General features: G+C 42.8%; 1 protein-coding gene across 7 annotated transcripts in view; it reads left to right on the top strand.

Annotated features, from left to right (window-relative positions):
* The window catches only part of ADGRB3 (adhesion G protein-coupled receptor B3), a 545908-nt gene that overhangs the window by 285670 nt on the left and 238923 nt on the right, over positions 1-21315 (top strand). For all 7 annotated transcript variants that reach the window (XM_063125010.1, XM_063125008.1, XM_063125009.1 and 4 more), the window contains 3 exons: positions 6366-6512; positions 8453-8528; positions 16225-16327. In XM_063125010.1, the coding sequence (XP_062981080.1) occupies positions 6366-6512; positions 8453-8528; positions 16225-16327 (326 nt within the window). The remainder of the gene's footprint in view (positions 1-6365; positions 6513-8452; positions 8529-16224; positions 16328-21315) is intronic.

Genomic DNA, 21315 nt, shown 5'->3' with positions numbered 1-21315 from the left:
GGGCTATAGCTGGATCTTCCTTCTACCAAGTAAACCCCTCCTCCAGAGTAATTGAAAGAGTCTTCTGGCAACCAGGCAGGCACTCTGATGACAATCCTAAGCATCCCATCTGGTCCATTGTTGTTGGTGCTCCCGAGAGCCATGGGATGAAGGAAGCAGCATGCAGCCAGGGTGACTCCAGTCTTTTGGCTGATGCATGTCCACAACCAATACTCCCAGTTCTTATGGAACCATTACTTCCTGGTTTTCTGTTGCTGCTACATGTCCTTGTGGCCACCATTGGGTCTTAAATGCTAGATGCCAACACTGTCCTGTTCCTTGAATCCAGGTAGTGGCTTGGTGCTGCTTATGTGATGCAATCCCTTACCTGCATGTGGGTGCAGTCCCTTCCCCAAACCCTGATCATGCCACTATGCATAAGCATCATGCTTTTCTTAATGCCCCCTTCAACAAAGGAAAGATGTAAATACTTCTTGAGATGGGGGCTGTCTGGGAGAGGCTGGGATATTTGTGATCAAGTGCAACCTATTGGAATGTGAGTTGATCCAGTAAACCTAAATATAATAGTGAAAGCCTGAAAGAGCCTGAACTGCAAGCTTGCTATAATACATAATCAGGTTAATTTGGAACTAAGAGCCAGTTGTCAAGCAATAGATTCCGTAAAGCTAATATTGTTAACATCTTAATTCTCCTTGTCTCTTGATTTGAATTACAATTTCCTTTAAAATGAAATCCACTTATGAGAGGCCAAATGGTTTATGCCATAATTTTGCTGTTGTGACTGCTTTTGGAGATGTCCCTGTTGTCTTTCGCTTTTACCCCTCTCCAGGGCACTTGCAGTAAATTGGTTATGCACATCCTTGTCTATAGATGCAATGTGCAAATGGCATGAACTCTATTACCCTTGTTGTAAAATGATTAGAAAAAAGCAGTGTGCAAGAAACAATTATCACCCTGGCTCACATTAGAAATGGAGCCCTGAACAGATTGTTTATCATCTCTGTGAATGTGAATAATGCCGCACAGGCCTGTCAGAGGCTTAGAAGTAGTCTGAATCTTACTTGAAACTGGCAGTGTTGCCATGGAATCATACCCAGATTGCTAAAGCCACAATAAAACATGATTTCTAGATAACAACTGCAATACAAATCAGGGGGGAGGGGGGAAATGAGTAACTAAAATCTCAGCTTACCTCTTTCAACGTGAGGCTGCTATTATTTCTGGTGTTTCCCACCCCTGTAGTAATGATAATAAAAAGGTGGGTGTGCATTTTCATTTTTTAAAAAATACCACATAATTGCATTTGGAGCCATGATATGCCGGTATGTGTTTGCATACAGCTCATTTAAAACTTGACTGTGAGGGCTTGCTGGATTTAGAAAATTAACAGCACAATCCTGTGCGTGTTTACTCAAAAGAAAGTCCGACTGTGTTCATTGGAGCTTACTCACCAGTAGCTGTGTTTAGTATTGCATCCTCCGCTAAACACAGTTGCTAGGGACCACCCCCAGTTTTGATACTGTTTGAATATAGTGGCCTAGTTCAGATATAACACTAAACAATGGTTTGTTTAGCTTTACTCCCATTTGTTTTTACTTCTAAACCTGATGAAGCTCATTAATCATGGTTTGTTTGGAAACCGGAAACCAGAATCATAAACCACAGATTGGCCCAGTTTGCATGTCACAATAACCCACAAATTGTTAAAGAGGCAATGTGCTGGTGTAATTGCTCATACTGCAAGCAGAAGCGGCTAATCAGCATTTCATCCAAATCTAGATCTTTGGCTTGTCCCTCTCCCTTCTCTCTGGCTTCTCAGGAGAGAAACAAGTCAGAGGGCAAGGTTCAGATGCAATGTTGAACAACCCAGGGACCAAGGATCCTTCGGTTATTTAGCTAACCCCACTTGCAGGGGGAGTGGTCAGGCAGCATGCACCAATACATTGTCTTGTTCATGATGTATGCACCAGAGCATTGAGGTTGTTTTGTGAATCTCAGCTTGCACTAACTGTGATTTATCATTATGTTCAATCTTGGTACCTTGGCTTAATCCGCCAATTGCTCCATCTTCACTGCCTGCCTGCCTGCAGAAATGCAAGGGAAGAGTGGTTTAAAAATAAAACCTCTCACTTGGCTAAGAGATTCTCACTTGCACTTTCACTGACATTGTCCAACCTCCTCACACTGCCTGGCAAAAAGCTCCTTGCGCCAGCCACCTCCTTGTTGATGAGCTCTCCTTCTCCAGCCCAGCTGACAATCTCCACAGCAGTCTGGAAGATGGGATTAATGGGAGCCCAGGTGCATTTAGACATATCTAATGATGGATGGATCTTAGAAGCAAACGGTCGCTCTTAGCAAGCTATACAAACAGTTGAAATTGCTCACACACAAAGCTTTTGTAATAAAGGGTGTGTGTATTTATTTAATTATTTATTCAATTTATATCCTGTCTATATACAGAATACCCTGGGCAGCATTTTTTTTTATTGAAAGAGTGAACACAGATGGAGTCAGATGGTTTGCGGAAGGGGTTGGAGTCTGGGGGCATGTCTACACCATGCCTATATCCCAGGGTAGTCCTTGGATTGTCCCTGTGTGTCCATCTGATGCACAGGGGATCCTGGGGCAACCCAGGACTAGCAAGGACTTACCCCGAGATGCCAGAAACCACGGAAAACCTGACTTTTCTGCAGATCTAGGACCATCCTGAGGAACATGGGCTGTGTGGCCACTGCTCCCGGATTGTCCTGTCCTCCCCGCGAGTAGCAGGGACCGAAAAATGGGCATGGAGCTGCATGGCGGCAGTCCGTGCCCATTGGCAGTGGGGAGCAGGATCATTCCCCCACCACCACCTTTGGCACTGGCACGCGAGTGCACTCATCTTGTTGTTGTTTAAAACAATGCCAGCCGCGACATCCGTCCAGTGATGTCATGCAGCTGTCTAGACACCCAGGGAGGATCGCGGAAGCCAGTAAGTCCATGATCTTCCCCCCATACACTTGTAGTGTAGATATGCTCTGGGTTGGCTCACAGGACGTTGGGTGCTGTGTTTGGTTCAGATGTACTGGGGGCCTTGCTAGACGGCTTACGCCGGCAGGGAGGCGGGGCCAAGGCGGGCTACCGTTTGCGCGCCTCCACCAGGCTTCCACACGTCAGACGCGCAGGGACGTCGCGTCCCTGCGGGGTCCGCCATTTTTTTTTTTTTTTGCTTAAAGGGGCCGGGTGCGGCCCGAAGACTCCGGAGACGGTGAGTGTTTTTTGGGGGGGGTTGTATGGGGGGGGCGAAGGATGGCAGGGTGGGTGGCAAGGGGGGAGGGCGGGTGTGATCGCGCCACGCACCGCCTGAGCAAGCAGCCGAGCTGCGCTTGCCCAGGCAATCCCTCCCCTCTCTTCCCCCCCCCCCGGGCCGATGGGCACAGCGCTCGTATGAGCGCTGTGCCAGGCAGGTCCGCGGCTTTTCACGGCTCCTCACGAGTAAGCAAGGAGCCGCAAAAAGCCACGGAAGTCCCTAGACGTTCCCCAGCTCCGGCCTGAGGCTGGAGCTGGGGAAAAGGCGCGCCATAAGCGCATTCACTTATGGCGCGTTGGAGGAGGCCTCAGCACGGCCTGCCTCCGGATTCCCCTGTGCGTCATCTGGACGCACAGCAGGGAAACTAGGTCAGAAGGCGCGCTAAGGCCTCATCTAGTAATGCCCTGGGAAGGGTTAGTGGTGGTGGAGAGGAATGGGTCATTTGGAATGCCACATCAGGAGAGAATTCTTTCCTCACAGCTTTCTTTTAGAGAGACGAATGCTTATTCACAGCTCCAAGAGGATTGCCTGCAACAGTTCCATGGGAAGAGGCATCTGAGTTTGCAGGGTGATATGATGGAAACATGTGGGAAAATTCCTTTTGTATAGTTTGCGGAAGGATTGGATTACTAAAGCTGTGAGGGAGCAAGGGAGCTAGCAGAGCCAATGCTGGGTGGTTGAACATACACAGGGACAACATTTTACATAACCTTCTACTCCTGACTTGTCACCTTTGTAGGAAGCAAGAGCCACCATAGGCTGCTACCAGATTGCATAAAACAGTCAAGGGGGTGCAGGCAGAAGGTTGACAGAAAGAAGTGGTTTTATTCATGAGGGGTGGGGGGAAAGGGTTAACATAGAGAACTAGCCTTAGTGGGTTTGTTTAGCAATGGAGGGAAAGGTGAAAAGCTTCAGAAATATTTATTGCTTGGGGGGTGGGGGGGTGCCAAGAGCAGCTGAATATCTCTGTGTTCCCCACCCTGTTTCTGCTATGGGCCAATGGAAAGAGAGTTGGTGACATAGTGTTGCCTCGCCCAGACTTTTGGCAAGGCAAAGGGCTTTGTGGTAGTTGCTTGGCATTGGCAGATGAGGCATTAAGCAAAACACAATGTCTCTGAGCTAAATCTTGGCTAGTTCAACAAACCGTGGTTCAAAAAAATATATGGCTAAGTGTTACATCTCAACTGGGCCATTGGGACTTACCTCAAAGTAAATAGGTATATGATTGCACTGTTAAAAAAAAGAAGTAAAAATACTTTTAATATTCCATATAATTATAATTAGTGAGCCAGTGTAGTCCTATGAACCTCGGAAAACTTGAGTTTATATCCCAGCTTATTCATGGATGTACCATCACTGATGGTTCTATATAATATCCATTGATAATAGACATTGATGATGTATTATAATGAATAATAAAATTATTAATAATAGTCTTGGACAATTCACATGCTTTCAGCTTCTCACTTTCCCATTTGTAAAATGGGATTATCAGCTCCCTGATTGAAAGGGTCATTGTGAATATAATGAAATAATGTTTCCATAACGTTCTGCTTGCTAAGGGTGCTAAGCAAAAAGAGTAATAAAATGGTAATAATTACATTTCATGGTGAGAGTAATGGAAAGTGGCTTGTGAGATACTCGTTCTGTTTTTGCTTTGTCCAGTAGCAGACTCCGGGCTGCTAATATGTCAATCTACTTAATGGGGCTTGTTTTCAAATCTTATTATGCCTATGCAAGGGATAGCGGCATTGTTATTGCTTTATTAGTCTGGTTCTAGAAGTTATATCTCCCTGAGCAATTCACAACATCCTCTTCCTAGTTCTGTCATTTTTAATCAGTTCAGAATATGCTCTGTAGACACAGTTCCACTATGTCCTTCCATGTGAATTTCAGGGCATGAGCCAACAGAGTTAATAATCCCTATTAAGATAGTGAATCTAGCTGACAAGCGAGAGAATCAAGGCCATCACATTCATCCACAATCTAGCTATAAATCATGCAGAAGCTTGTTGTCTTCTCAGTCCAAGGCTTCAATCTTATTCACACTTTCCTGGGAGTAAGCCCCATTGAATGGGGCTTCCTTCTGAGTCGACATGTATAGGATTGCCCTGCACGTGTTCTCTTCTTTTTGTGAACCGCCCAGAGAGCTTCGGCTATTGGGCGGTATAAAAATGTAATAAATAAATAAATAAATAAATTTCAACCTAGGAAACAGAATTCAGCTTCACACAGGCTGAAATAGCCCTTAGTTGGACACAGCAAAGCCTTCGAGCAGTGTTATCACCTAGTAGAGTTGAACATATTGGCCCACCCCAACTGAGTGACACCATGTCCACTGGTTCCCTTAAGCATGGCCCTTGCCAGGTGCACCACTATAGCTCCCCCTGAGGGAAGGGTCTGACCATTCTTGCTATAAGAACTTTGTTTCTGTTTGCATATCATTTGAACGTGCCCCATTCTCAAACACAAACATGAGTAGGAACACTTCTTTTCAAGAAATGTCTGCATATTCCTAAATTTGTGATCACATTTGGAAAAAATGTGTTTGTTTTTTTAAAAAAATGCATTTTCACGCTTCAGTCAATGTGAGGAAAGTATGTACTTAGCCTCTTTGAATGAGCTGAAAAACAGGGGTGGGGGGAAGGAAAATAGGAGCGAGTCAAAGTGAGCTACTGAATATTTGGGGGGAAATTTAGCTGATGCTCCCATCCCTACTCCATTCCCCAGAGGGTAGGCTGCCCCACAGGAGTGGGGGGGAGCAAGCATATAACTCTATCCCTTGGCCTACTAATCTCCCCTGGTTTGATACTCTATGGATTGCAAAGCCATGTGCTAGTTAGGGAAGTCCTATCCCTGGAGGCGTAAGATGTTACTGCAGGCTTCATGGACACATCCTCTTTTATTATTATAGATATGTGCCTACAAACCCTTTTTATTAACTACTTTTTCTCATAGTTGAAATGTTGAGTCATATTTAATTTTCCTAGTATGATCTTCACTTAATAATACTTCTGTAAAGGGTAAAATGAGTTCTGTTTGACTTCATTTTTGTATGCTTTTTTTTTCTTAATAGTGGCTAGCATTCAGAAGCTTCCTGCTGCATCAGTGCTAACGGACATCAATTTTCCCATGAAAGGAAGGAAAGGGATGGTCGACTGGGCACGAAACTCAGAAGACAGGGTTGTCATTCCCAAAAACATCTTCACCCCTATGTCAACAGGTAAAAACTAAAAAGCATCCCATCCTTATAGCTTATTAGGACACTCACATAAGTCACACTGGGAAAAGTATGGGATCACTGAGTTGTGTGAACGTAAGTTTGTTTTATCAGTATTTTGGATCACCAAAAATCCAAGTTTAGAGTGGCTTCTTCCATACAAATTAATTTTGTCAAGTGGAAGAGGAGGTTGACGATGAGGAAACCATAATGATTTCCATCTGCAGCCAGATTTCTCTCATTATAACATACCAGGTCTCTGTGTTAGGCTGTCCAGTCTGGTATGGAGAACCTTCGGGTTTCCTCCAGGGGGTGGTACCTAGCATACAACCCCACCACCAAAGGAACCCTCCTGGAGGGAATCCACGCTGTTATCTCCATGGCCCCTGATGTCATCCAGACCACGGGAGGCCAGGCAGGGGCAAAGGAGCAATCCAGTGCCCAACTGCAAAAAGCATCCGCACTGCTACCCTACTATAAAGTGATGAGAGAGGTGTAACTGCAACCTTCTCATTGTCCCCCAGAATAGTTCCTACAGCTTTTAAGGTGCATGCTGGCATTTATGTTTCCAAGCAGACCAAACTGTTGTGAAATCAGTGCAGCAAGAGGAGTCAAGGGCAGAGGGGGAGCCTGAGGGACTGGCCCTGCCCTTTTGTGCATGCACCACGAGCAACGTCAGGAGATCAGAACTGCATTGCAGCTATAATCTGTGGGCATCTTCACACAGTCTAGGAACAACCCACTTCTTCACAAAGCACAACTCTGCATGTTAAGAGTGATTGCCGCAGCGCTCCATTCCTCCCCTCTCCCAATTCCTGGGTGATCCCCGGGTCAGGACATGGGTGCATGCGGATCAGCAAGCTGACTCCCCAGGCCTCTGGGGAGAAAACAGGGTGGATCTGTGCTATGCAGTGGCCATACAACAACCTCCCAATGTAAAGTAATGCAGAGATCTCAACAATGGAGGCTGGTGGCCCCGATTTCAGTGGGGCTGTAAATCCATTCTGGGTTTCAATCAGAACCAACCAGAATCGTCAAGGAGTTATCCTAAGAGCTGGATCTATGTTGGGGATATTATTCCAACACATTGGATAGTTCCTTGACAGTTCTGGCTGGTTCTGACTGGAACCCAGAATGGATTCTCAGACCCACCAAAATTGGAGCCTCCAGCCTCCACTGGATCTGGACTCCCTGATGCACCCATCCTTGGGGGTCAGCTGGGAGAAGGAAAGGAAGGGTGAGGGCTCCTATAGCTCTATAGTTCCACCCTCTCCAAATGTGAATGGATCATGCCCTATGTTGTTGGGTTTTTTAGGTGCATACACCTAAAGAAGTAAAGCGTGAATGTCAATCTCTGTCAAACCTGGGTTTCCTCTTTCATAATGTGTGAAACAGCATTACAACATCTCCTGAATTAGTGTAGAGGCTTGTTACTCAAGTGACTTTCTGGAAGGACAAATGCATTGGTTTGCGATCCCAGAATTAGACAATTAGAATGCCAAATTGCTGTAGTGGAGAGTCTGCCTTCTTCAGTGTTAAAGTGGGGCGGGGTTGAGGGGAGCCCTCTAAAAATAACTCCCCTGGATCTTTCATAATCAAGGCAAAATATATCATGAATTGCTGGCACAGTTTAGCAGCGAATGATGAATCTCACAAAACAGCCAGTCTTCTGAGCGCTCTAAATCTTGTGAGATGTTCCAATTGTATAGAGCTTTTTTTCTTCTTCTCTCCCTTAATATATCATATTACATTTTTATGACAGAATGTGGGGAAATATATTTCATGTTGCAATGATGATTTCCTTAAAGATAAAACTTCTTCCACGATGATAAATACCATTCCACGTACTGTGTGCTGACTAAGTTGGAACGGCTTGAAAAGGCAGCACATTTAATGTACATGTTGTCTTCTTTCTCTCTCTTGCTCTCCTCTTTTCATTTTAGAACTAGATGAATCCACCGTATTTGTGCTTGGAGCTGTACTATACAAAAATTTAGAACTTATTTTGCCCACCTTAAGGTAAGTGATGACTCTCGGAGACAGTGTGATCCATATTACTTCACGAATTTGCTTTTAGGTTGTTGTTGTTGTTGTTGTTGTTGCATTTTTATACCGCCCAATAGCCGAAGCTCCCTGGGTGGTTGTTTTGAGGTGAACGTGGACAGCAATAATGATGCATTTTATGCAGTCTGAGAGTTCTGCCTAGAGCCAGGATGGCCCACTTGGCCTGGGAACCAGATCCAGTGCATCATATGCTTTTCCTGCCCCTGCCCCCAAGCTGCCCACCACAGCTCCACTGTCCCTCTTCACTAACAGAACTCTCTCCTGCTTGCCTCTCCACTCCTCTTTGGGATCAGCACCAGTCTGAGGAGAGTGGGCAACAGAGAGCCAGAGACAGGTGGGGTGCAAGAAACAGGGTGAGACAACAGACACTGGAGCATCTAGGGAAGTGGCTTGGGAGGCGAGAGGACAAGGGAGTCTTTGTGGGAACAGTTGTAGAAGGCAGTGGCAGGTGATGGGAGGGAGGCGTTCATCAGGTGCTGAGCAATGTTACCTTTTTGGCCCATAAATGGGTAATGAGAAAGGAGCTGACAAGAATGGTTAAGAGGTGCAGGGAGGGAGGGAGGGAGAGAAAGAAAGAAAGAGTGTGTAAGAGAGAATGGGAGAGAGAGAATGAGAATGAAAGAAAGAATTAGACAAACAAATGTATCAGCCCAGATGCTTGAGATGTGTGTAAGCTAGTCAGATGAAAAAAGACACTTTGGTCAGTGATCTAATTTTAATCAGTCCCAGGAAGTCAGTGGCAGGGGCTGGTTGTGGTTATTTAGTGGTGAAGGAATGCCACTGTGCATACACTGTTCTTGGCACTACTGAGTTAACTAAGGCCTTAGCTAGACCTAAGGTTTATCCCAGGATTTCCCCAGGGTCATCCCTGCCTGCTCCCGGGATATCCTGTGTGTCATTTACATGAACAGGGATGACCCCGGGACGATCCCAGGATAGGCCTAAGTTAGGAAATTAACTGGCTCCTGACTTGAGGGTTTTATAGAATTCCCACACAGCCATCCTTCTGAAGCTGGCAATCCCTCAAAAGCTATCCTTATTATTTTTACTGATAAATCACAAAAGTGTTCCTTATTTGAGTGGACACTTCATCTTACACACATGTTGCAATTCTGATCAGGGTGGCATCTAAGTAAATTCCACTGTTTTCCATCTAATTTCCACTAGCCGTAACCTCAGTATAAAATAAGTCTTAGCTGAAAATGAAGCATTAGCCTCAAGAAAAGGTAAGCTGATGAGGAGTTGTAAAATTATACAGGTGTTTAGATTTGGAACATTCCACCATCAATGTAACATGAGCACTTCAGCAAGGCACCAGATCACTTGATCAAACAGCTCTCCATGGCTTATTTTAAGTCATGGTAGGGTGTAGGTCCATGCAGGTGGCCATTTTGAATATTCAAGCTATGGCTTGTCATGTGGTCCAAACCCTGGCAGCAGGACGTGTGTGAGGATTAAACAACCCAGAGCATGTTCTAAGGTTATGCAAGGGTTGTTCAATGCTTGCGCAAACCCGCCACCCAGGTTCAGATGACACAACAAGCCATGGCTGTGGCTTTACTATGCAAGAACTTCCTGGCACATGCGGCAAGCCACGGAGGCAAAACAGCAGCAGTGATCATGTCAACCATGTCAATGGCTATATCTATACAAGAATAGTAAGAGGAAATGGTGAAAATCTATAAAATATCTTCATGCATCTCAGCTCAGTTGATCTATTCAATATGAAGGCTCCTTAATTTCCTAAGCATATGGGAGCATATCCCCATGAGCAGCAGCATTCCTCCCCGATGTATTTGCTGTATGGTTCAGCTGCACAAGACATGCCAGGCACCAGGCACTCACAGCTGTGGAACCCCAGGGGGGTGAACATGAAGTAGAAGCCGGGTAGAGTAAGGAGCAAGGCAATACCCGTGAAGTCCTGTAGGCTGTATTCTTCTCTGTCTGTTTCCTCTGGTGAGGGTTTCATATCAAGTGCCAGGTAGGGTATGAGATGCTTCATATCCTGGGAAAGGGAGTAAGAATGGATGGGCAGGAAAGAGTGTTACATCCTTTAATGGCCACCAAATATCTCTCTCCTACATCCCTGGTCTCTTGAGCATTTTGTTCCCTGCTTCTGCCCTGATCAGGTTTTGATGCCCATGAGGAAAAGGAAGGTTTGTGGGGAAAATCAGTGGGAAAGGAAGATTTGCTTTGGGGAAAATGTGCTTGCTGAGCAAAAGTAGTTCCACCCCAAGCCAAACTTCAGGTCCCTAGGATAGGGTGACCATATGAAAAGGAGGACAGGGCTCCTGTATCTTTAACAGTTGCATAGAAAAGGGAATTTCAGCAGGTGTCATTTGTATATATGGGGAACCTGGTGAATTTCCCTCTTCATCACAGCAGTTAAAGCTGCAGGAGCTATACTAGAGTGACCAGATTTAAAAGAGGGCAGGGCACCTGCAGCTTTAACTGGTGTGACGAAGAGGAGATTTCACCAGGTTCCCCATGTATACAAATGACACCTGCTGAAATTCCCTTTTCAATACAACTGTTAAAGATACAGGAGCCCTGTCCTCCTTTTCATATGGTCACCCTGCCTAGGACATGGAGTGCAGGTACAGATATACCAGCCTTTCTGAACTAAGCAGGTCTGTCTCTGGTCAGTGTTTGGATAGGGGATAACCTGGGAAGCCCAGGTATACCACCTGAGAGGAGAAAAGTGGAGTAGAAAGAGAATAAAAAATAAATATTTATTTCATATGGCCTTAGTTCCTAATTTTTTGCTCTGTAAATGAAAGGAGTTTCCATTCATGGAAGGAGAATTGGACTCATGGAAGCCCCTTGTCCATGAGTGCAGCTGTTGTTCTACCTGGTGTCAAGTGCATTGACTTTTAGCCACCATGCAAAATTATTATTATTATTATTATTATTATTATTATTATTATTATTCAGCCAGACATTTTAAAAAACCTTGCAGAATTATTATTGTTATTATTATTATTATTATTAAACCAGGCATTTTGAAAAACCATGCAAAATTATTATTATTATTATTGTTATTATTATTATTCAACCAGACATTTTAATAAACTTTGCAGAATTATTATTATTATTAAACCAGGCATTTTAAAACATTTCACGGTTATCATTTTTTATAAACTACCTTGAACACCTTTGATGCAAGGCTGTCTAGAAATGCTTTAAGTGTAAATAGACAAAGAAATCCTTCATTAGTGCAACTCCTCTCACTGGCATAATTGCATTTAGAAATTGGATTAGACTTCCCTGTATTTCAGACTTGAAATGAATATCACATGCTGCCTTTATTTAGCTCTCACTCTGACATAACCTCTCCCCTCCATCTTCCTTACTCGGGAAAAGCTTTCACTGACGTGTAATTGATGGTTTCCCTGCATAAACAACCATGGAATTAGATGCTATCATGCACTTCTCTGTCTGGACAGCCAAGGGTCCTTCATCAACACCTCTGTGTATTTCCCTTCAACAAGACAAATTTAGATGAATCCTGAGAATATTGAAGCATGGCATAATTTGTACCTACCAATGCATCAGTGAACCCACAGGTTCTGTTTTTTGCAATCAGTGTAGGCTTGTTTCCTGTTTAACATAAGTTTGATGCCAGAAGTGTCTTGAGGCATTTCGCAAACTCATAAACAATAAGTAGAGGCTCATTAAACAGAAGCTCTTCCAGAATAACTAAAATGTCAGTCTTTATTTAAAAACAGACCAAAACTCAGCAGGACCGGGATTGTACATTGAGTACTTTGATGAAAGGGCTAGATTCGTAAGGAGGTGAGATCCAAAGCAGCCTCAGCTAGAAAGCATTACACAGTCATAAGGTTTGACATGCCACATAAGCAGCCAAGTCACTCATTTATGGAAACGGAACAGAACTGATGGAAACTTCAAAGGCTAATCAGACAATTTTATGACCCCCATGATATATAGGAAGAAATCTGTGTGCATTGCCATCCAATCTGCTTTTGTACTCAGCTATTTATGGCATGCTTTTGAGTCACTTTCCAAGACACTTTCTACACAACACATAGAGATTTAGATGCAATAATTCATGATAATACTAATGGTTGTTTCACAACTGCCTCTATCTACAGCACTGAAAATTTGCCTTTTATCATTAAACATGTCTTACTACAGATGTTTATTTGACTTTCTGGGGCATTAATTTATAGTGTTATTGAAAAGAGGGGAAACTAGTTCAAAATAAGATAACCGCAAAGCTTATATCCAGTGATTCGGCAGGACAAAGAATATACTGTCATCTTTGCAAAGTGTTTACTGAATAGGGAAGGTCTTGACTTGGGAGCACTATGTGAGATGCAGAGCACTGGCACCCAAAGAGGGTCATGAGATTTGGAGTTACTGTGTCTATTTTGATGCTATTGGAAACTGAAATATTATTTTCACACAACTTTCCCCCCAAAATAGGTACATTTCCTTCTCCTTTTCTCTGCATTTTAAACTCTGCTTTCCCCTGCAACTCCTTATTTCATTTCAGACACGACAAATAGAAATTTCCCCAGTTGCGGAGGGAACCAACAAATATTTGCTATCAAACCTGTTTTATGGGGAGGGGGATACTCTGTGGATGTTACCAAAGTAACGGATCTCATTGTTCCTACTGATGATGTAGGAGCTGCAGCTTCCTGTCTTCTGGTCTGTGTGTGTATGTTTTAAAGTTTAGTAAAACATGGTGCAGGTTTCAGTGAAAGACTAAGAGATAAAACATTTTAAAAAAAACCCAATAGGATAGGGATCTTCAACTTTACGTAAGAAGATCCCTGGTGGATCAGACCAAAGTTTTATAGTCCAGCGTCCTATTCCTCGCAATGGATAGACAGGTGCTTCTGAGAAGGCCACAAGAAGTGCTTGAAGGCTATAGCCATCCCTCTCCATTGCCATCCCTTTCTATTGTGCCCCCTCCTGACAAGAATTGGTATTAGTTTGAATACTGCTTCTGAACATGATCTGTATCATGATATGGAATGTTTCATTGCAACTTCTTCACAGTGTGTTTCAGTTTTGTAGGAAACATCTTGATGGATTCTAAAATGACCAGCACAGCAAAATAGACATAAGAGCACTTCAGTTAGGAGTCTGGAAATGTCAGATGTGCTGCCTATATGAGCACCCCTGATAGCTTCAATCCAGTCCTCATGTAGATCAATAGATCGATATTGGCAGCATGAAAAGAATAATGGGAGTGCCAAATGCCTGTACTAGCGTATAATATAGAGTGCTGTCCTATTTCACTTCCTACTCTGGCACTGAAAAAACTACGGGGGCACCATTTAGGGAAGTCAGGCCCCTCCCAACTTATTTCACACCATATGCAATTATTCCTAAGGAATACCTATATTTATAGCCAAATTATTGACTCATTGTTATGGATTTCATATGAATGAGATATCCAACTTTAAGGCTGATGGGGTTTCCTTCACATCCATTCTATTTATTTACTCTTCGTCTAGCTCAGCCTTCCTCAACCTGGGGCGCTCCAGATATGTTGGACTACAACTCCCAGAATGCCCCCTGGGGCATTCTGGGAGATGCAGTCCAACACATCTGGAGTGCCCCAGGTTGAGGAAGGCTGCTCTAGCTCGTTCAGAATTCAACTGCTCCTGAATTCTGACTTAACTAGGAAAATTTCTCAAATTGCAAAATTGGAGCACAACAGTTTGCTTTAGATGTTCCTTTAGTTGGTTTTTAATTCCCCCACCCTGCCACAGTAATGATGCTCACACATAAACTGATAGAACACTGTGGAACACTCTACAAAAGAAGGGGAAAGATTATTTTTTATTCTTCCCCCTGTAGCCCTCCTATGACCACTTAAAACCTACTCCGGAGCGTGGGGAGACCCTCAAACAGTGTGGGAGGTTGGACTGAGGGCTACAGGGAAAAGGGAAATACAAGTGAAAATTGCCTTCCTTCAGTGAGAGCTTCTGATGGACCTCTGTCCCTTCTGCAGGGAGAAACCCTTTATCCACAGAAAGGATCATGATGCAATCATACATACAATTTCATTAGATTTCTTTAAAAGAATCTTGATGCAGCGATAGATAGGATTACATCAAGATACTTTTTGTATTGCTAATCAATGCACACTTGTGCATTGGTGATGTAGAGGGAAGGAGAAAAACACAAATCACATATATCGAAGATACTGAAAGCTACAGCCAACAGCTTATTATCGACAGGGGGAAGGGCCATATGTAAACTGCCCAGAGAGCTTTGGCTATGGGGTGGTATGTAAATGTAATAAATAAATAAATAATTATAATTATTTACATTTGTATACTGCTCCATAGCCAAAGCTCTCTGGGCAGTTAACAAAAGATTAAAACATTAAAAATCGATATACAAAATTTAAAATGCTAAAAAAGTAAAACAGAAAGCATACAAAGACAACATCCATTTAAAAACATCTTTGATCCAAACCTAAAGATATATCTAGGATATGCATGGTGCTTTGAACAGCATTTAAAGTAAATAAAGAAAAAATGGCAAATTCCTCATGCAAAAATCAGGTAAATCAGAACACCAACATCAAGTGAGAAATTTGGATGAGAGATTTATATATATATATATATATATATATATATATATATATATATATATATGTTTATTTTATTCTTTAGGCAAATGAATCTTAAAAATACCCAAGACCAGACCTTTCAATCTTGCCCCCTCAACTACTGAAATCTCATTAATGACCCCCCCATTCCCAACCGTTACCTGAAATGATGCCCTTGAGTAGCTGCTGCCTTAGAGCACCCTTAGGTATAAACTGTAGAAAGCAATAAAAGGGACAAAATGTGAGGCAAAGGCTCTTTAAAATAGCTTTTTACAGCTGCTATCCTAAAATACTTTCCACACAAAAGCACCTCTAACACAAATGGGCCAGCTCTGGTATAAGTGGTTTGATGATTGACTCCTAAGGGACCAACCCAATGACCAAAAACCTGATAATATTAACTCCTCCAATGATACCAGTGGGCATTAGGTCAAGCCCTGGCCTTTCAAATACGAATCCCAGAGGAAACCAATGGTACCACACCGATGTAAGTCGTTTGTGAATTGACCCCTTAGATATTTTTCGAACGAAGCAGTTGCTCATTCATATATGAAACAAAATTATGTTTAAGTCTCTCAGGTTGTATATCAGAAAAATTGATTCTGAGGAAACTCTCATTGCTATCATCCATCTTAACTTTTTCAGTTAGCAGTCAGCAAAACAGCCATGCCAGAACTTTGCAAGAAATATATTTTGTTTTGTGTAGAACAGGCCTACGAGGTTCACCTTGAGATAAATGAATGTATAGCCGTTTAAAGGTTTGCCTGAAGGTTTGTGTTGTCAATCTGTCTTTTTAATCAATGAATCATACTTAAGGAATGGCACTTGGAAGAGTACAGTGGCTCTCTTTAATCCTTAACGTGTCTGATAACGGGGGCAATTGCATTTACAATAAATTGTGTGGGTTGGAAGTATTGGGGAGGGGGGGAGAGAGTTAATTTAAATTCCTGTCTAGCTAGGCATCTTTTCAAAATATCCACACTATTTCTCTCTGTTTGATTCCATCAAATTATGTTTTTAATGACCATTGTGTTGTTAACTGTTCTTTTTCAGAAATTACACCATTGTCAATTCCAAAATCATTGTGGTCACCATAAGGCCTGAGCCCAAAACATCTGATTCTTTTCTAGAGATAGAGTTAGCTCATTTGGCGAATGTAAGTATTTACATGATAGAAGTTCATTGGAATTATCTGCAGATTTTTTTAAAAATACACATTTTAAAAACTGTTTTGTCATGTATGCATTCTCCGGATAAATTGTTTATTAATTTATTTGCTTTCCTTGCTTTCCTCTAATATAGGCTTGGGAGTGTTGTTTTTAGATCCATGGGGAAATCAATATTAACTTTACCTCTTACATTGGATTTTATGGTACAAAACCACATCCATTATACGAAGATCATGGCTGCCGAAGTTAGCACATTTTCAATCAATCACAAGTAAACAGAATGGCTTTGTTTGAACATTAGATTTTCCTAGCCTAAGTTGCATTTTGAAATCTTACTAACATTTTTATGTATTTATTTGCAAGACTCTTACATGATTTGGTGAGTCTTTGCCCTCAACTGTAATACAAGATGGATACAGCTCAGTAGTAGAACACATGTTTTGAATGCAGAAAGTCCCTGATTCAATCCCTGGCATCTTCAGGCAAGGCTAGGAGTGAATCCTGCTGAAACCCTGGAGCGCCATGGTCAGTCAAGCCATAGCTAGACCTAAGGTTTATCCCTGGATCATCCAGGGGTCAAACCTGTTCATCTAGGTGACACACAGGGGATCCAGTGCTCAGGCAGGGGCGAACCCTGGATGATCCCAGGATAAACCTTAGGTCTAGCTGTGGCCTAAGTGTCAGCAATACTGGGATAGCTGGACCAAAGATCTGACACAATATAATGCAGCTTGCTATGTTCCTTAGACTATTTCTATGTCATGTGGCTTTACGATGTGGTGAAGATTTATCTTTTTTGTATTATATCAATTTTTCGTTGATATATGGAATAACTGGAATTGGCACAGCAATCAAATTCCCAAAGTAGACAAGCTGATGCATGTCCCTTCTCCCCAAAACATATGATGTGATGTGTTTTACAGGCTCTCTACACAGAAACGTCTCCTCATGTAAACTTGATATGAACAATATTTTCCTCACACCTTTTTCTTGTTTGAGGGAGACAAATCCTGGGAATCGAGCCTTATTGCATGCAGGCCTTGACACAAATACCCTTGTCAAGGCTTGTATGCAACAAGGCCCGATTCCCAGTATTCGTCTCCTTCAAACAAGAAAAAAGGTATGAGGAAAATATTATTCATATCAAGTTTACATGTGACAGCAGGTGGGAATGGGGGCAGCCCACTCACCACTTTTTCCATGGGAATAAAATCACTACCTGAGAAGTGCCTAAATTACACCCATATATTATATTTATGCTGGAAGATCTCTCAAGTTTAAAATGCACAATGTAATATATAGATGTAATTTAGGCACTTATCAGGTAGTGATTCAATTCTAATGCAAACCCTAAGTTTGGTGAGAAGAGCAAAGAATCTGGAACCGATTGCTATATGCAAACAAATTCCTCATGCTCAAAGTAGCATGCTTAAATTGTGGCTTTTGCAGATAAGTCTCATATCCCCAAAGTCTTTTACTGAAGTCTTCACTAAAGAATAAGGCCTTCAGGGTGGAGCACCAGGATTTGAGTTGTTATTGGGGTCCTTTATCAGTTATTTATGGTTGCCTCACCTATAATTCTCATGGAATATTCTGTATAGGGATTAAAATGCAATTTGATTGAAACCGATGTATTCACTGCATAAACTGGCAGTTTCCACACACTGGGAATCTGGGATTGGTTTTCCAGCTTGTGTTCCCATAGCAAAGAAAGAAAAGAAAAAAGTAGACAAAAACATATGAAGGATTGTCACAAGGCCCTGTGGTGTTGCATGTTATTTACTGCAGATGTGCCTTCCATATTGACGTTTTGTAACATCTGGAAGTAGTTTGTATACCCGAAGGTATATATAGCAATTCTGAAAGGGCCAAATTCCATTTCAGAGAAGCTCTCGGAGACCACGTTCCCGTATTAGTAGGGCCCAAAGGCAAAAGGGGCAGACCTAAAAATGCCAGCATGGTTTAGCTTAAAGTTCTTAACTACCAATAACTAAGCTTTAGGAGAGACATTTCAGTCTTTTGGAATGAGAAATACGCTGTGCAAAAGTTGGGAACCACTCAACGATTGGTGGTTGGGGAAATGGGGTGGGGCTAGGGAAAGGGGCATGGGCTGTTATAGAAACCTCAAGGGCTGGCTTGGGACCCCTGGAGTGCCAGATTTGACCCTCAAGCCTGAGGTTCGACACCCCTGTTATATGTAATGTAGACAACAGAGCCTAGAAAGCCATACTCTGAATCCCCAAATACCATTTATCTCAATGAAGTATTGAGAGAAATTGGTTCATGGAAATCTACTGGTTTTGGTTAAATTGTATCCATTTCAATTCTGGTCTTATTACTGATGGTTAATTTTAAAAGTAACAGAGCAATACTAACCACCTCAGATGACTGCCAGAGAGTGATTGGGTTGAGACGAGGAGGGGCTCTCTGGTGGGAATGGAGGCTGCAGTTCCACTAAAGGAAAGCTCCATGGCACACACTGTTAGTGTTACTACTGGCAGTAGGCACCTCTAGTCCCTGAAATGGGATGGAAGCAGTGTTGGGGCAGAGGTGGGATGGGATGGGATGAAGGCAACCTTCAATCTGTTCACACCAAAGCCCTTTCAACCACCAAGAGGTTCCAGGTTGGTCTCCACCTCAGCCTGAAGCTGGTGTAACTAATTTACTGCCCATTTGAAGTAATGGGAAGGATTAAAAAACAAACTGCATAACCAAAAAGAAACAAGAAAAAAGGTAGATCTTGCTCTCTAAGACAAACTCACACCTCCCACCCCAGCTGGCATACACAGGCAGAGCTTTGTGAGTGCTCATTTAGGGATACACAGTAAAAGCACCATCCAACCACCATGAAGCACTTTGGATAGTTTTCAGTGGGAGAAATTTAAGCACATGCTTAACTTTCCCATTGAAGTCAATGAAACTTAAAAAGTGCTTAGCCCTGATACCTATTAGTGGATCATACTTATGTAATGTAAAAGGTTTAATTGCAAGGAAGCAAGAGTGTGAGAAGGTGGGGAGAGGTTGTAATGACTTTGGCCATCACGTTGAGATTAGAAGAAAGATGTAGTCCAAACACCGTCACTAAACTGTCTGTCAATGTTGGAGTCAACAGATAAGCAATTAAAAAAAATGGCACAATAGCATCAAGGCCATGGGAAGGTTAAATAAATGTCTTTGAGAGTCATTTTTGGAAGTGTTTTTAAGCTTGTTTATTTTACTGTTCTTTTCAGTAATCTACTGACATAGCGTTTGCTTCTTTGCCAGTTCTTTAAAATGTTTATTAGCTTGATCCTGGCAGCAAAACTTGCAGGGCATTGATTGTCATTTGGCTTTGTCCACACCTTTCTGTAAAGGATATTCATGACTACCCCATTAGCACAAGGCCAGGAAGTGCTGACAAGACAGAAAAGTAAATGCCTTGTCAATATCCTCCTGGAAGGGGTGTGTTTTCCCCAATACAGAATCTCCATTTTCTGCCAATGGCCAGTCTGATTTTGTATTCAGGCCCATGAGTAGTAGAGGGGGCGGGAGACTTCCTATAGGCAAAGTCGAGCCATGCAGAAATTATTGGCTAGTATCTTTCAGATTCCATATAATCAACACAGCCTTTCATGGAGTCTTGAGTTAATTTCTTTGACACCAGTAGAGTAGAACAACCTTCCCCAATGTGATGCCCTCTGAATGTTTTGGACTATAACTCCCAGGATTCCTGACTATTGGCCATGGGAGTTGTAGTCCAAAACATCTGGAGGTCACCAATTTGGAATAAAACTTCATATATATTCTTTAGAACTTCATATATATTCTTTAGGATATAGCCCAAAGGCTATATCTAGGTGATACTAGAACATTATTGAAATCTTCCACATTTGTAATTTGCTCTCTATGAACCAGTTCATATGTTACCTGAGCACCATAATCACTGCTTCTTCATGGCTCCATGCCACACTTCACAGTAAGTTATTAAGTAGAGAAAGCTCATAACAGAGGTGGATCAGCGCTTGCCAGCCCTGTGTAATGTGTGATGCTGGAAATTGCCACCTTCTTCCTTTGCTCTAGCAAGCACAAATGGCAATGCGCAAGAATTAGTTTATGCTGGCATAACATCATTAGAGTTGGTGCTACACCACCGTTGCATACCACACTTAGCTTCACCTGGAGAACCCCCTTACACTTACAGTGTCACAATGTAAGTGATAGGAATGGGTCATACGAACAGAACCACATCAACAATAGAGATGGAAGCATTTCCTCCATTCCTATACTGTTCTTCTGGTTCGCTCTGCCTTGCATTCCACTCCTAAATAATGGTGTAGCCATGGGAATTTTTAAATTTTAATTTTGCCATAGTGTTCCATTCCTCCAGACCATTTGCATCTTTGGGCAAGTCTGCACCAGGGGGGTGGAAGGGGAGGATCTCATGATATGCTGATCGCGAGATCCTCCACCTCAGTCTACATGCGGCATGCGATGTCCCGGGATGAAGAGAACATCGTGCCCGCCACTTTGTTTTTTGTTTGTTTTGGGTTTTTTTATAAAAAATTACCACAGGAGCACTCCAGCAAAGAAGGTAATTTTTTAAAAAACACCTCCCACTCCCCCCCCCCCGATGGGAGCGCCGTGCGTGGTTTCTGGCTCCTTGCGTTTACTTGCGAGGATCCAGGACAAACCGGGACAGCTGCCCACACGTCCTGTGGTCTCGGGGTCACCCTGGGACTGTGAGAAAAACTGGGACAAAGGAGTAGGGCAATATCCCGGGGAAATGCAGGGATCTTCCCTGCCTGTGTGACATGTGGATGTCACACATTCCCTGTGTGACATGTGGATGCACAGGGATGATCCCGGGGTGATCCCTGGGATATTCCATCATCTAGACATGCCCTCAGTGTCCCCATCTTCATTCATGATATGTGTGTCTGCACTGTACTATGGGGGAAAGGGGACAATCATGATGTTATCATGCATACAATCATAT

This window comes from Elgaria multicarinata, chromosome 4 (genome assembly GCF_023053635.1).
Source record: "Elgaria multicarinata webbii isolate HBS135686 ecotype San Diego chromosome 4, rElgMul1.1.pri, whole genome shotgun sequence".
NCBI classification, from domain to species: Eukaryota; Metazoa; Chordata; class Lepidosauria; order Squamata; family Anguidae; genus Elgaria; species Elgaria multicarinata.
This window is presented reverse-complemented; position numbering and strand designations above follow the sequence as displayed.